We start from the raw sequence: 16,668 nt of genomic DNA on the forward strand, positions 1-16,668 counted from the left end.
GTCCTCAGCATCAAATTATTCCATCACATGGAACATCAGTACCGTCTCTGATTTAACAGAAAAATTACTAACTAGGAGTTCAAGAAGACAAAACTCCACAAGATAGTACCGAAGCTAAAAATCTGTCGCACGAGTATCTCGAACACAGAAACACGTGGCTTACACGTGACACGTCGTTCTACCTTACAACGACAAGAAATCTGTCGAAAGATTCGCAACCGAAGTTTCCCTCGCGGAGCTCCCTTCGAAGGCCGCGGTTCAGGGCGCGTTGGGCTCGGGCACGGAAGCGGTCGCGGAGGCAGCGCGGAGTGGCAGCACGGAGAGGACGTAAAGCAAAGCTATTCTTAAAATAGGGCTCGACTGAACGAAGAAGCGAATGAACGGGAGAAGCCGATATGCGAGGAGGAGCGACGGCGGCGAGAGGAGGAGAGGACACTGGCGTCGAAACGGGAGCGAAGGGAAGAGAAGAGACGAGAAGAAGGAAGAAAGAGAGGGAACGCGGCGTGCCTCGCGGGTCGCCGGCTCTTCAGGGTCCGAGCTTCGTCCGAAACGAAGCGCCTCTCCGTAACGCTCTTCCTTCTTCTCTTATGAGACCGTGCCGCCGGGGACGACGCCTCGTCGAACCGTTCGTTCCTCGATCGGTTCGCCACGCTTGACCTCGACGCTCTTCCCCTTCGCTCCTCGACGATCCGCTTCCTCCTCCGACGTGGCCCTCCCTTCGCTCGTTTCGGTTCGATCCGCGGTCCGGGTGAAGCGAATCGCGGTGCTGCCGGTCCAGGTGGTGGTGTCAGTGTTGGTGCTGGTGCTCTGGTGGTGGTTTCGTGGTGTCCATGGTGGTGGTGCCGGTGGTTGATGGTGGTTAGTGATTCTGGCTCGAGGAAGAGACCGGAAGCACTCGCCCTCCGATCGTCCTTTCGCTTTCGCTCGAGAAGGGGAGCTTCGGGCCATGGCGTCTTACAGGAGCTATGTAAGTGCGAAGACAACAAACTTACGCTTCGATTCTAGGTACAGGGGGAACTTGATGCTTATAAGGAGAGGATCGTGTTTATGAGATGAACCATGAGATTTGAATTTCAAGAATCTTTTTAATGGCTGGTTTTATTCTCTTCAATGAGAGGAATTTTGAATACTCGAAGTTTGGTTAATGGACGTTCTATTGTATGTATGTATTGTACGTGTTTTATGAAAAGTCCTCTAGAAAGCATTAGGACAATGGTCTCCAAGGGACTGCTCAGGGGATATGAGTAGTTGGGTACATACATTCAGTAGCGCGCGCTTCAATTCAAATAGAAATGGGAGTTCAATATTAAAATTCAAGTTTAAGTAGGTTTCAATAGGTTCAAGTCACTCTAACCCTCGAAATAATTAAGACATAGTGAGGACTGGTCATTAGAATCTAAATGTAACAAATTTACTAGAATTTAAACGTATACAAAACTTTGTTAAGATTTTCAGAAAAAAACAGGCTTGATTGGGGTTTGATTATCTAGGGTATCATGAAAATTTTCATAAAATTATACTTTGAGCTGGTTAGTTGGGACATTTGGTTGGCCACACCGCCCAACTATTGTTTACGCGTCCCCCGAACCAGTTGCGTGGTGTCTTCATTAAATCGACACGGCTCGCGAAACGGTAAAGTTATAATTGGTGTTCCATGGCAATGTGGTGTTAGGACCAGACGAGTTTTCGAGAACGTGTTGCTTAAAAAGAAGCAGAGGAACGTTTCGTATCGCCTGACGAAATACGCTCCTAATCTGATGGAGCGTTTCAGCAAATTTTCTTCGCTCCACTTCACTTCAGTACTCCACTCGAACACGTCCTCCTATCATAGTTTTATTAGTAGTATGTATTTGGCCAATTGAAGGCACGTCGTGGTTTGCTCCAATATTTACCCTTTTGCACTTTTTTAATTGTTCTCGAGATACGTCTATGTACGAATGTGTACACACTCGATTTAAGGGAAAAAAATTCGTAGTTTATGACGTGTGGTGTAACGAGAGACAAGAGGGATGTAGGGTGAACGAACTTGGCGTGCATCGGCTGTAAATGATAAGTGTTTACGAAAGAGATCGAGTGGGTGTTATGTTACCAGTTGGTTGCTCTATTGAAATTGGTTATGAGAGCGCACATGGAACGTATAAATATACGTATGCAATTTTAGAAAACTAATCGTGAAAATAATTGCAGAATATGCAATCGAACGTACTCAGCTTGATGATCAAAACAGAAACCACCGAACCACAGTCAAATTTAGCACAAGTTCCTCTCAACAATTTCATCTTGTAGCTACAGAACTGTATTTTCTAAAAAGAAAGGTATACAAACATTTCTCCAATTATTAATACCTACTTATTTTTGTGAACAAGGAAGTTATAATCTGGTTTAATTTCTAAAAGCACTCTCCATGAATATTTTCTCTTCGTATGTGGCAAAATGAACATGATACTACTCTGATTAGAGTAAAATTTACTTCAAGTTAGCTTTTTCTTCGACGTTCCATTAGTCTAGCAGGAAAAATCTTCGTCACCATTCAGATAAGCATAGTTTCCTTTCGACCGATAGAATCAACGTCGCCCGCGTTATTTAACCACGTGTTTCCAACAAGAGTACATCGCGAAATGTATGGCCGAGCTGGCGCATAGTGGACGCCGACGATTTGCATTCGTATGCAACGGCGTGTGAAGTGACACTAGCCGCGTGCTATCTGGCATCTGGGATACGAGAGAGTCCGGCTTCTGTACCAGAGCTGACAGTGTTTCGCGTTATCGCGAAAAACGGCCGTCTAACAAGTGGCTGTCGATAAAGGATCTAACGCCGCCCAGTTGATCGGACATAATAGTTTACGCCTGTTATGGGGCATGACGCCTGACGCTGTTGCTTCATTTGACGTTTAATTGTGTGAGCCTAGAGAACGCCCGTATTTCTCATTGATCTGCTTAAGGGGATTCTAGGCGAGACCACGTTTGACATACATGGTAGATGGAACTGCTGTTAGTGATGTGTGTATCTCTTTCATATGTAGAATATTTGGGTCCTTATAGGAAGGGTTTGAGGAGTAGTTTTGTTGGTAGATAACTAGCAGGAAAATTTCTTTACTGTAGTAAACAGACTGGAACATCTGCAAGCATTGTCAAATTATTAATAATAACATATACATATCATACTTAGCACCTTTGAACAACATAAATAATAATATTCCACCCTGTGAAAGCCTCGAAAATTTCAGCAGCTATTCATCCAGTAATAATGAATAATAATCGTATCAATAGGAATTATCCGTAATCGTTTAATTCGATTCAGTGGAGTAACAATTTATAATGTTATTCATGTCCGTGAGCTAGAATCGCTTCTTTGAAGCACCGATCATTATATCGCTACGTTGAACAGAAGCTTACATTACAAATGAGTATCCTTGTTAGATTTCGTTCCTTCGTCAGAGCACATAGCCTGCTCGCTGTACCTTGCGCATAATCCACACACAAACTGCTTGCTTGGTGTAATTATGGAATGTAAATGAACTCTATTAACATTATCGTTCAAAGGCTGCTAACGCTTGCAAGCTTCTATTCCATGCAAGCTGATGTTTACAAAATACTGAGTATTCGAGGTAATTTTGTATTGTCTTTGTCACTAAAGGTCCAAGAAATTGTGTTACAAGTATTATCGTCATATCAATTCTGTTCGATGTTCTTCGTTAATTACAAAATTAACTTTGATTTCTAAAAATGCTTCACTGCATCGAAGCCTTCTATTAACTTCGTACTAACTGCTTCATTGAAGTATGTACATCGAGTCTTGAAGTACCCTGAAATATGCATTTCCCTAACAAAGACCTAGTAACAAAAAATGCTGGCATAGAATATATGTCAGCGTTCTGATGATGCGCATGATTATAGGTCCCAAGAACGATTACTCGAACGTCCATGGCTCTCACGACCTGCCCCTTTCCCAGAACGTACACTTTCTCAAGCTTGTGGATACATTGAACTAAAGTGCTTAAGCACGTTTCTCTACTTCATGATCAAATCAGAATCGACTTCTTCATCATTAAGATTTATAATCAAACCATCCAAGACTTCCTTTTCTACGGCCCTTCGATTTAACTTCATATTTTCTTCGAATCCTCTACCTAACCACCCCTACGATTTTTACCTAGTCGCCCCTGGACTCTGATCCTGTTTCGTCACTGTAAAAAACCAACATACTGCGAAACGATTCGACTTGTGTGCAGTAGTAGCCCGTATTCCCAAAAATATAGCGAAAAATTGAAATTTCCCGCAGGTCTGTCCTAAATGGAATCCTCTGCTTCAAACAGATCCACGCGAAGGGATCCTAAGAGCTATATGTAGTAGATAAGGGCCAGTCGATGGACAGACAGCGTCGAGTCTCGAAACAGCAACGATCAGGTTCGATAATAACACAGCTCGATCGGTAGCTGCGCGAAGAGGTAAACATTTACACAAACTACTCATAGTGGCCAGCCAGCACGAATCCCAGCTGTGCACGTCTCGGGAACGGGCTCATATGTCGGCCTCAGGTCGCCCTGTATCCGCGGCCAGCAAAATTAGCCTGGGCCTTTCCCAGACGATGTCTGCCTGACGACGGTGTGCTCGTGTAAACTTTTCCTCTGACTACGCCACGAATACGCGCACACTGTGATGTACACTGTGTTCCCATTATTCGTGGCCACCCATTTAGTGAGCAATGGAAGTATGTATATTAATGGAAGTGTTCGGGAAAGAAATTACTGAAGTCATTTTTCGTAAACGGTATTCAGTGTTGAACCAATTTTTTAAAATTGATAATTGGGTTTGGAAGAGGAGATGATTTTAAGTTTCTTGGAGTAGTTATTGGGTGTAGGATAGGAAAGTTGCTTAGTATAAAATTTTAGATATTCATTGTTTAGTCTATTAGAAATAGGTGCATTAATTGTACCTACATTTCCAAATTCCATTTCAATTTTACATGACTCTAATAATACAATCCACTGTATTTCTGAAAAAAAATAATAACACCTTTTTCTGTTCTATTTTGCTTCTATTATATTTATTAATTTTAAAGGTCAAATAATTGTAAACCCATGTTTCCGAAATGTGAAACTTTGTTACTCAATTTCTTTGAAAGTGTTCAGGTATTCAAATATTTTTCATTCACTTTTCCCCGAGTAAGGTATTATAGTATATGGAATCCAGAGTTTGAAAAACGTAGAGTGCCAATAACGTAGATACCCTGTATACTGGGTGTCGAGTTTCAAAGAGAGTTTAATAGGTCGACCGATAGAGCGTTGAGCCTTTACTGCGAGATGTTCACGAAGAAACCCGATAAAGGATGCCCTCGGCAGCTTTAAGAAAGCTCTCGAGGGAACAGAGTTTTACCCCCGTCTGATAGGGTTCTTTGGGCGCGAACCTGTCGAGGGATGGGCAGGGTGTGTAAGGTATCTTCGGTTCTTCGGCCTTTCGGGCGCGAGAAGAGCTCAGAAGGGATTTCTGCGGTTCGATGGATCTTAATGCACGATGCGATGATTCTGGCTCGGTACGCGTTCGCTGCCGAATGTGTGAACCCATTGTGTTCGAGTTTACACTATGCTGCTTTGGTTCGGGGATTTTGTTTCGCAGTTCGACTTCCTGGCTATTCTAACAATAAGTTTCAATCTGGCATGATGAATCTAAGTTCCTTCAATTTTACTGTATTTGCTCTTTCGTCTAGGACAGAAATAGAAATAGGAACTAGGGTTATTTATTTTTCAAATTTTATACTTATTAGATTTTTTCGAATACGATTCAAGGGTTTTTGAATACCTCTATCCAACGTAGTTAAATTTCCTTAGGTATAACATTGATATTTGCTTTTCATCACTTTTATTACCTAGTTATTAAAAATATTTAAGGAGAAGATGCACGTAAAATGTGTCTGACTTGAGGCTTATCGTACTGATTTTGCGGTGTCTGACTGGTGACTTATTCTCCTGACTCTGCTGTGTCTGACCTGGCTAATGAACGCTAACAATAGAATAAATCCCGAGTCAGACACATTTCACACGTGTTGTAGACGTTCTTGCAGCAATTAATAATTCTGAAACGAAGCCCTAAATACAGTTTTGTCATTCCTAATCCTCGTCCTATTTTAACATAGAATCACTCTTTAAAATATCTGGCATCTATTATTGAATAGCCAGCATATTGATCCGTATTCCCAGGTGTATTAGTAAACATATCTTTTGACTGACAGTAAACGAGCACGTCCAATTTATCTGTCAATCACCAGTTCTTTTCACCACTGCGAAATTAAGAATAAAAGCTATTTTGTGTCGCTGTTGCTTCCACACAGGTTCATCTCCCTCAGAAACTCTAATTTTAGTGAAAGATCCATCGTTTGCGGTATTCCCCAGCGTGCACGCGGTCGACAATCTGATCGTCAACTTTCTTATTTAAGGCTGACATTTAATCGCGTTCGCTGACTTCAGTGGAATTATTTTACGTAATAACGACAATTTCGTCGATCGTAAGATCTCAGTGGCAAACGTAAGTAAACGATGCGAGGTACGTCGACGAGGAACGATGATAAATTTAGACGGTGCAACGTGTTTGCGTTCCACTTCCTAGACACGAAATCGAACAAGTTGGTCTTTAAGGTCGCACCGCAACATCTTCTTGCACTGAACTTCGGGCAAACTGACACTCAGCGAGCGACTGCTATTTCGGAAACAGAGTCTCGCGAATTCTGCAAATATTCGAACAAGTTAATTTCAATCTTCCACATTGACGACTTCCGTCAGTGTGTGGTGAAAAGGGGGGAAAGATCATTTCGAGATGCATGAAGATCAATAATAAGTTCCCTGGAAGTTTGATGAGTATCACCTTTATGAGGACTTTGACTGCAAAAGAGTACTTCAGGTGATTTATGTTATTAATAAATCACTAGGTTGGAAGAATGACAAGTGTTAGCAGGGGGTGGCCAGAAAGCTGATTTCCTTCAAATTTATTAGTTTCAAATTAAGTCTGATGGTATATAGGGATGTAGGGACTTCAATTTTCTTTATCGAGAAGCTTTGTAATAATATCAGTGGCCATATGTAGATTTTGTGAGTGGATTCAGTAAAGATTAATAATTTGATGAGACGAGAATATATTTAATAAATTTTCCTTCTCAAACTTTTCACTCTTTCTCTACTCTCGCGGTACACACACTCTCTCTCTAAATACACGTTTACCCTCTCTTATATCAAGTCACACATCTGAAACAATCCCCGAATCACGTTTTCTCATTACCTTCTTTTCACACTTGAAAATGGCTCTCATTCCAACCCCGATCAACACAGCCAACTCCAAAATCGCAAGAAATACGGAAACAGAAAGCATTCGAAGCGCATTTCCGAAGGTAGTCCTCGCCCAGAGAAACGATAAATCTCGCGGATCTCGGTAAGAAAGAGTGGCGAAAAGAAGCTCTCGGGCGTTAGGGAAAGAAATGGCTAATCGTATCGCGTTAAAACGCGACACCCTTTCCCTGCTGCTGGTCGTCGGGCAATATATCCCTTTAAAGCTCGCGGTGCGCGATCCTGCTTAAAAATAGTACGGCCAAACTCACCCATGTATTTCAAAGCATTCGAGTATCGTCGTCGTGGGATAAAAGCGACGATTAAATGCGGCAAAAAGAGGGTGAAGAAGAACGCTCGAGGGTGGGAAATCGCGGGCGGCGCGTGTAATATCGCTGGTTAATAACTTTCTTTGAAAAGGCAGCCACGCGCCCTCGTGAAGTTGGAGCTGCTTGAATACGATTAAACGTTGGAGGAAGAAGATCCAGCGACGCTGAAAGACACGTCGGAATAGGAGGGAACGAGAGTGAAAGGGAGGAGGGGGGATGGATGCAGAAGAGGCTCCAGCTGAAGATATAGAAAAAGATTTAACGGCTCTTCTGAATATTTCACGACGAGTTGTTGCCACGACAAAACGTCGACGCGGGGCGATTTAATTGAGCGTATTCCTCTTACCCTCTCGACGCTCGTGCAGCCTCCTCGAGGAACGTCAACTGGAAATGCATATGCAGCGGAGTTTCGCGTGCTGCCGCTGCGCATCCGATGCAGGCGTCCTTAAATAGACGAACTCGCGATCCCCTGATCGTTTGTCGATGTTTTGTGTACTGCCTTTTGTCGAATTCTTCTCTTCCTTCTTTTTTTCAATTTTCGATACACCCTTTCAGATAGAGGAGAGAAAGATACAGGAGGAAAGATGCAGTTTTTTTTAGGACAATTTGTGAAAGATCAATATAGTGGTTTGTGGATAATTCCAGCTTTGTTTCAATAAATAAGTACAAGCAAATCTGTCAAGAAACTAACAGATTAAATTGGCAGCACTGATCTAATCAGTATGTGTATATATGTATACACATACTAGTACTGCATTAATTTAGTTTTAATGAGTTGATAGATCTGATCTTGCACAAATTATTCTAAACAATGTAGGTTGAAACAAGGAAACGTTCATAATATATATTTCTTTCCTCTGAGTCTTTTCAAGGTTTCTGTGATCTTGAGACATTTTCTGGTATCTAAACCCGCGATATTGCTAGTGTTAAGATATATAATCTGAGCGATTTTGTCGCTTTTCGTTAGTCGTCTATCTGGGTAATATACTACTGATACATTAACACATTCGAGACCAGTGTATTTTGCCAAGAGTGTCTCCTGTTGACAACAATAGTCTCCTAATTGTAAGTACATATATAAATGACCCGAATGTTGCGTCGTCAGCTCATGAAGAGCGCCATCCTCTGTCACAATAGGTGGGCCATCGGTCTCCAACGAGTTGATGGCTAATATACTACATGGATTTTTAGGTAAATTAAGCGAATAAAACTAGTCTCATACACGCGAAATTGAGAACGCAAATAAATGTTCATCATTTAATTAAACAGAAAAACTTGCAACCAACCCCATTATTAAATCGAACAGGTAATGAAAAGCCAGCGAAATTTGTACGCAGAAAACGTAAAAAAAGCAGGGAACGTGGAAGCCACTTCAATTAACAGAAAACGTTATCGCAACATTTCATTTCGATTTTCCCAATACCTACATCTCGTTAGCAGTACCAACACAAGCACAAGTATTTTCTAGTACATCAAACTGTAATGCAATAACTGAAGCCAATATTACGAGATAATAGCTATGAAATATGTCTCTTAATCTATCAGGCTTTTCTCAAATATATCACATTATCGCTGGGGGAAATGGTAAGTTTCCGGTCCCATCAGTCAAGGAAATCTCGAAGATGAACAGTGCCACCTAAAATTGTAGACCCAAGCTCGTTCGACCGTTTAAATGGCTCGCGACAAATTGCACGCTAATAGCACCGAGGGCTGGTGATAAAAGCAGCATCATGATAATGCCCGGGCTTTTCACTGCGCCATGCTGCGCGACAATAAATTATGTTCGCCGAGAGGTTAGCCAGTATTTGGCCAGTGCTTTGTGCCCCATGTTGAGCATCGACGATGCATAACCGACTAACGAATCGCGAGCTGCATCCACATTTGACGCTTCGACGCTGCCATCGGATACAGGTGTTTCCGATAGCAGGGCAGAGGTACGATCAGATCCCACATTTTACCCTCTGCCGACCCGTGCCCCCTGGAATTCGCAGGAAACGGTATGCTTAGCACGACCGCGGGGAAAATATTTCAATTCGAGTGGAACGCTCGTTCACGTTCACTGTGACATTTAGTTTGGGCTTGAAACGTTGTTATTCGTGTCTGCCTCGGTGTTCGTGGTATGGTTAAGGGGCTGAAAAACAGTTCCAGGAGAAATGAGAGTTTTAGGTAATAAAGTAGAGACACTTCATAAATGTGAAATGTGAGGGAGACATTTTTATGGAGGCAGAGACATTTCTTTGTATTTCGAGGTCTCCAGTTTGATTAGATATTATCTGAGAGTCAAATTAACTTGTGTCTATTTTTTTTTTAACTTTAGGATAATACGGTTCTTACTGTTTTTTCTTTATTATATTAGAATAATGGGAAATTTAACAGTATAAGGTATAAAGTACTTCAAGTACTATGTTAAGGAAGGGCTGATCGAATTTATTTTTATGCTTCCTTGAAAAATAACCATTTTATTAATTAAATGGAATTAATCCACCTTTCGTCACTAGTTGAAAAGTGAAAGTAGAAAATGCTGGAAGTACTAAAAATTGAAGTTGTGATGTATATCATTTGCTGATACTAGTCTTCATATAAACATCCTGAGAAAAAACAATTTTATTTAAACTAGAACTTTCAGCCTTTTTTATTTTCGCTGTTTGGTTATTCTCTAATATGCCGAGCCAAAATGGATCATAGTTGTATTCTACTCTTATTTACTGCACCAAAGCCACTAAGCATCATCTTCAAACTTGACCATCCAGTCACCTAAAAATATGTACGTACGATGCACGAAGGTATTCTAGAGAATGCCTTTTTCCCTTGCTTCCGTTTTTTTCTTCTTCCTTCCTTTCTCTGTCCTCGTACGCGTATAGTAAGAGAGAATATGCGCGTGGATACTCCAGAGGGAGCATGGACGTAGACCTCGCGGCTATATTTAAACGGACTCGTAGACACTGCCTTGACTTTCTTTTTTCCAACGACGATGCAACAGAGAAGCATCTGGGCTTTCAGTTTGGAAAAACTGCGGTACTGTGACAGCTCGTGTTTTCCAAGAGATCACGGGATTCTGAAAAACCTGAGGAGAAAAATGTAATGTAATTTCTGTCGTATCTTTGCTACGCTTTAACCTTTGAGCCATATATACAGGCTAGCGTCTGTACTTTTAATGGTTAAATGTCCTGACTCTCCAGTCGTGTTACTATTATTAAAATCAGTTGTAATGTTGACCCACGAAATTGAATAAAAAGTTCTCAGGTCTTGAGATTTCCAAAAAATATAAGAAATATTCATGTATTGAATAGAATTACATGTATAGATTATTGTTAGGTACTATAGAGCCAATTTCATTAAGTAGGTATATTTTTCTTCGACAGATAGTTGATAGATTCCTTGCAAAAAAGTACAAAACAGAGGAAATTAAATATAGGTACCTTATAACACGTGGAAGCTGGAGAAAATATTTAACTAGGTTTCGTTTCTCTACTTCTACTTACGAAAATTAAAATTTTCATAAAAATCCGCAGTCTAATGATTAAAAAAAGGATCAGATCATCTTTAGCTTCACTACTAAATGTAATTCTAGTTTTCTCGACGGAGAAAATATTGATAGTACTACTGGCAAATATGTCTCGTCGATTACGCGCATTTCGTTCATGCAAGGGTTAATATTCAACAAACACGCGACACAGAGTGCGTCGCGTCGCGTTTTTGTGAAATTGAATTCAGACAGAAGGCACTGTGCACACGTAGGCAATGGCTGGCCAATGAAACGAAAGTTTGAAAACCGTGGCGAAAGAACGCTGGCAATGCTGGCACACGAGGCATTCGAATGTCCCTGTCTTGTTAGAGCGACGACCAATATTTGCCATCAGAAACGACAACAACGCGGTCCGCAAACACAGCTGATCTCGCGGATCAATTGTCTGCATTGAAATCAATTTTGAGGTTCGACCCGGCTACAGGTCCGCTTATCGCGCAATGTCAATGAACCTTGTCGATGAATAACAATCATTTTTCGGTGATATACTTTTTATTTCTCTCATACGAGCGAGTTAATTTATTAAAGGCTTCTTGATGTCTGTGCAATAAGTTATACTGTGAATTTTTTTAGGACACTTTCTTGTAACTTGTTAGAATATTTTTTGTAGACATTCTCTGAGATTGAAGTTAAATGAAATGGAGCTTTTTTTGGAGATTGATAGAAAAATAAATGTAACTTTGCTAGTTTTCACTTGTGTCGATTAATCGAGAGCATTTAAATATAAGTATCCTCTTTAAAATCGAATCTCTTCATTGCAATAGGAATAATAGACAGAATTAAAACACTTCTTTGTCTATAACTCAATTCCATGTTATTTTAAATATAAAGGGGGGCATAAGTAAATAGAAGCATAATGGAAGGAAAAGAGGTTGCCCATAAAAATGGAAATTGAAATGGGTAGAATATACTTCTTTTATTCTAGTGTATGAAGCTTTCCGATTGAGTTAGACTTGAAACGCTGTTGAGTACACGTGCACTCCACTAACTCGATTTAATGGATCTCGTTATGGATTTCCATATGACCATGTCTGCATACAATGTATACAAAATCGTATGTGATGTAATATGAAAAGATCACATCACTATCCAATTTATTTTTGCTTCATCAGTAAGTGACCATATTGTACATTGTTTATACATTTAGTTTTTCTTAAAAATGTATCTATACATAATTACAGAGTATACAATAAATAGTCTTAGGAGTCGATACTCATTGAGAACTTCTCTACTATCTGTTCCATTTGATTTGCTTGAATATGTTTTAAACGAATACATTTAGAAGATAAAGTACAATTATTCTATTTGGTCTTAAACATCGTGCCCTTCAAGAGCTTAAAGTACATGTTACAGCCTCATGCTACCACAACAGAAAAGTTAGAATTAATGTCAGTTGACGTTCTATTTGCGTAGCTTTGAAAACGTCTTATTTACAAGCGCTTCAAAATAATATGCCTCGTTTCATTCAGAGGCTGCCTTGAGAGCAGCTACTCCTTCGTTGTTGTCATTCTGTCGAAAAATAAATAGCTCGAACTAAAAGTCACGGGTGACAGCGCAAGGTAAAGAAGCTTGAGAAATTGGCAGAGTACCACGAATTGATTCGGGTACGTTGCTCTCGCTCCGACTTACCGAAATTCGAGCTGCCCACTTTCTACCCGCTAACATCCCGTTTTGATGGAACACGACACCGCAACTCTGCGCTGGGAAATTTGCGATGCACAGAGCTGCTGAGTCTGTTGATCTCCCTCGAGAAGAGGACATGAGCAACGTTCGTTCGACGAAACGATGCACGAAGGGACATTTTTTGCGCGCTGCATCAAATGACCAGTTCGAGAACTTTTACGTTTTTTTTTTATGATTAAAAATACGTTTTTCGTTCTAGAGATTCATATAAAAACACTCGAAGCATTTGAAAGCAACAAACTCTCCTCTGATACAGAACGTTTTAATTTATTAATACAAATAAATCGACCAGGGGAATGTACGAAAGGATGCAAAGTTTGTTTTCCATTTGTAATTGTTATCTGTGGGCTTGAAATAAAATAATATTAGTTCGAGGAAGACAAGGAAGTAACAAGTCGCTTTAAAAATATAATGACGGCAATAAACACTGATACATCTTGAATTGTTAATATCGATACTCTGATGCGCAGTGACGTAAGCGTGTGGAGGTCAGTTGGAGTGGCTTCAACTTGATTCGATGGATTTATGGTCAGGAATTCGTTCCTGGTACATCAAATCGTACAAATTTCTCGCGATGTTATATGCCTGAGCTCTCTGAAAAAATCAATTTAGAGAGACTATTTTTTTTCAGTGAGAAGTAGAAAGCAGAAAAATCTGTTCCACAAGTCCGAGGACATTTTATGATTCTCATTCACTTTTCTTTTGCTTCTATTCTTCCCTCTCACTGTCTTTGGTCTTCATTTTTTCCTAATTTTTTTTGTTACACTGTTCATCCATTTTCCTTTCCCTTGCCTTTCCTTCACGCAGAAACGGCGATCCAGCAGGTCGGAAAATTTTCGTTCTCGAGAGGTAGATTGCCAACTATCTCTTCATCTCTGTAGTGGCCTTTCAAGTGGACAGGTCCCCGACGGGTTTCCCCCGAGTGCCATGCGCCATATTTGCAAATTGCCCATTCCGTGCACATGTTCGCGCCAGAATTTTCTTCGCCCGCCTTGACTTACGATTGCGCCGCGAAACAATAACGGAAGCGGGCGAGCGGCCCGAGAATAATGCGACTTCCGCTACCAGCAAGAATAAAAACATTAGGGGTGTAACAAATGAATCTTTCGGATGGGTAAATTCTCTGCTAGAACAGCCCAGGGATATATCGCGACGCGTTAAACGTTACAACTTGCAAAGTTGAAAGCGTCTCGTGTGACGAAGTGGACCCGAACTTGCTCCGCGTCGTAACAGCTAAATAATTCAACGACAAAAGGCGAACTGAAGCCACTGGACAGCTTTAAATATTGGTCTACGTAAAATAGAAGAGGCAGGCGGAATTTGTGGTCCTGTCTGATCTATTATTTACGAGTGGGACCAGACGAAGAAGTACTAGGCAACTTTAGCTGAGAAGATAAACGAAGCACAATTAAACTAGTCGTGTGTCTAAAGAGCAGTATTTCAGCTTTTCTCACCCTTTGTAAGTAAACTGTCAGTTTCAAAATTTCAAATTGAGATTCTGGATCTGTTTCTTTCTCAAACTTCGTGCTTGAGAAGACTTCTAAGCATGTTCTTCATTATTATTGAAGTCATAATTAAATCTGAAAACTTGAAAAACGGTACCGAATTTGAGTTCAACTATTCCAGTAATATAATATCATTAGTATCAACATAGATTTGACTAGATGTTACATCTAATATGAAAAGGTTAATAAGTGCCCCAGGAGTCTTAAAATAGAGAAAGTTAATGAGTATTGAGGAAAGGTAGCAATCAAGGGGAATCGTTGCAGAGTCAACGTCGCGAAGAGCGATTTATCGGTTGGCAGCGGCATCGAGAGGCTCGCCATCTTCGATACCGGACTCGAACACTTCACCTGCAACTTCCGGCAACTTATACGGCACCGGAAGTTTTCCAATTACGCGGCGAAGCCGTCGCTGTTTTCCCGCCGAAGCGTTTAGTTCTTGACATTCTCTCGTCGCCACTTTCGCGGCAGTTGGGCTTTCCATTGAAAGACTTCTACGCTAGGATCTCGCGAAACTTCGTTAAATATCTTCGCCTTTCGATTGCCTGCTACGCAACTTGTGGCTGGAATTAATTGGATACATCGAGGGAGTTTTGTTTAATTTGAGGCAGTGAGTAGTAGACTGTTATATATTCGAAGACTGTTTGCACTTTGTCGTTATTAGATTCTTTGTTTAATTAAAGGGTAGATTAGTGGAGCTTTTATTTTTTATGGAGAAACTTTGGTGCATGTGAAATATTGTCAGGAGGGGTTTTAGATAAAATTGAGATTGCTGTGCAATGTGTGGTGGTTCACACTTCGATTTGTGAGTAGGATTTTCAAATAAAATGGGAGATTACGCAAGAAGATAGGCAGACAAACCAGGAAGTGAAATTGATGGTATACATAGTAGTTGCCAAAAATTCGGTTAGCAACTGTCGTTCGGGATTCACTTTCGACATACACGAATCGAAATACTGAAAAACTTGGCCCGTGCCCAATGCATGAAACGCGGAATAACAGTCGATGGAAATGGATCGACCAACCGGCCTAATCGACATTTTGTAAGATAAACACGAACAGGCATTATCTGTTCGATGATTATTCGTTTCATGACTCTTTCTACAACCAAGAGAAAGAAAAATGATGGCAAGTGGACGCAGCTGTTATCTCGTTTCACATTTTGCTCTTATATAAATATTTTAACTTTAAAATATTCTAAATACATAAAAGAGTTTTGCAAATTTTAGATTACTCGAAGATAAGAATATTACAAAAATTTTAATATTTTCAAATTTTCAAATTTCCAGATATTCAAATATTCAAATATTCAAATTTTCAAATTTTCAAATCTTCAAATTTCAAAATTTCACAATTCCACTTTTTCATACTTCTATCTCGCAAACTTGTATGCATTTAAATTTAAGGATTTCACTTCTCCAGTTTCCAAAATTTTCAAGTTTCATATCTTTCATTAAAAGGATCAAGGATGTCACGCACACAAAACGCAATATAATCGAAGAAAGTTTTCCAAAGCTGGCATTCACTAAGGTGTAGCCACCTTACGTGTCAAAGCTAAACAACAAAGTGCACTGGTACATTCCGAAAAAGCCATCAGGAACGGTGAAACAATTTTCTCGTGACGGTTAAACGAAAAACGAAGGAAGGGTCGCGTATTTTCTCTGACCGAATAATGCTCGGGGAAAATTACATTTCCTGCTTTCCGGATCCCATTTCCGCGGTGTTCTCGTCGTCCTAAAGCGAAGCATTACTTTCGACGTATTAATCCGCGCGGCAGGAATCCAGCATGGAATGCTGGCTGAAATCATTTCCGCAAGGACGTCACGAAAATTCTTAATCCACGGCCTGGGTCTGCCTTTTCGTTAAACGTACGACAAATTACACCTACATTCTCTTCAGTCCCCAAGGGAGAGGGAATGAGAATAACGAAATCGCGTTTCCAAAGAGCGAAGCCACGGTTCGTTACCTTTAATGAGACGTCAGAAGACAGGGACCCAAGAGGGTTGAGGCTGAAGCGGAAAATTGTAAAAGACATTGCCTTTTATTTCCATATTCAATGAATCTGACTATTTTTACAGGGCTATGCGTCCTCGTGGTAGTCATCGATGTTGCTTCAGCATCACGTGGTTTCTAAGATGCTGGAGCTTAGTTCAGTTTACTCTTTGCTTTGATCTAACACAATGCATTTGAACGAGCAATTTACTTGACTTGAACAGTTGTAGCATTTTCGCAGAACGAAATTTTTAAAACGCTTTTTTTCTCAAATTTCTCTATATATTTTACGATCAATTTAATCCTCTTAAAAACAGCGTGCAA

At 40.5% G+C, this 16,668-nt stretch overlaps 1 protein-coding gene across 1 annotated transcript in view; it reads left to right on the forward strand.

The window, feature by feature from the left end:
• Window positions 1-866: 866 nt before the first annotated feature.
• The window catches only part of LOC143177516 (uncharacterized), a 32,370-nt gene continuing 16,568 nt past the window's right edge, over window positions 867-16,668 (forward strand). Inside the window, exon 1 of the mRNA XM_076375465.1 lies at window positions 867-967. Within this exon, the coding sequence (XP_076231580.1) occupies window positions 947-967 (21 nt within the window). The 5' untranslated portion in view covers window positions 867-946. The remainder of the gene's footprint in view (window positions 968-16,668) is intronic.

This window comes from Calliopsis andreniformis, chromosome 3 (genome assembly GCF_051401765.1).
Source record: "Calliopsis andreniformis isolate RMS-2024a chromosome 3, iyCalAndr_principal, whole genome shotgun sequence".
Taxonomy (NCBI): Eukaryota; Metazoa; Arthropoda; class Insecta; order Hymenoptera; family Andrenidae; genus Calliopsis; species Calliopsis andreniformis.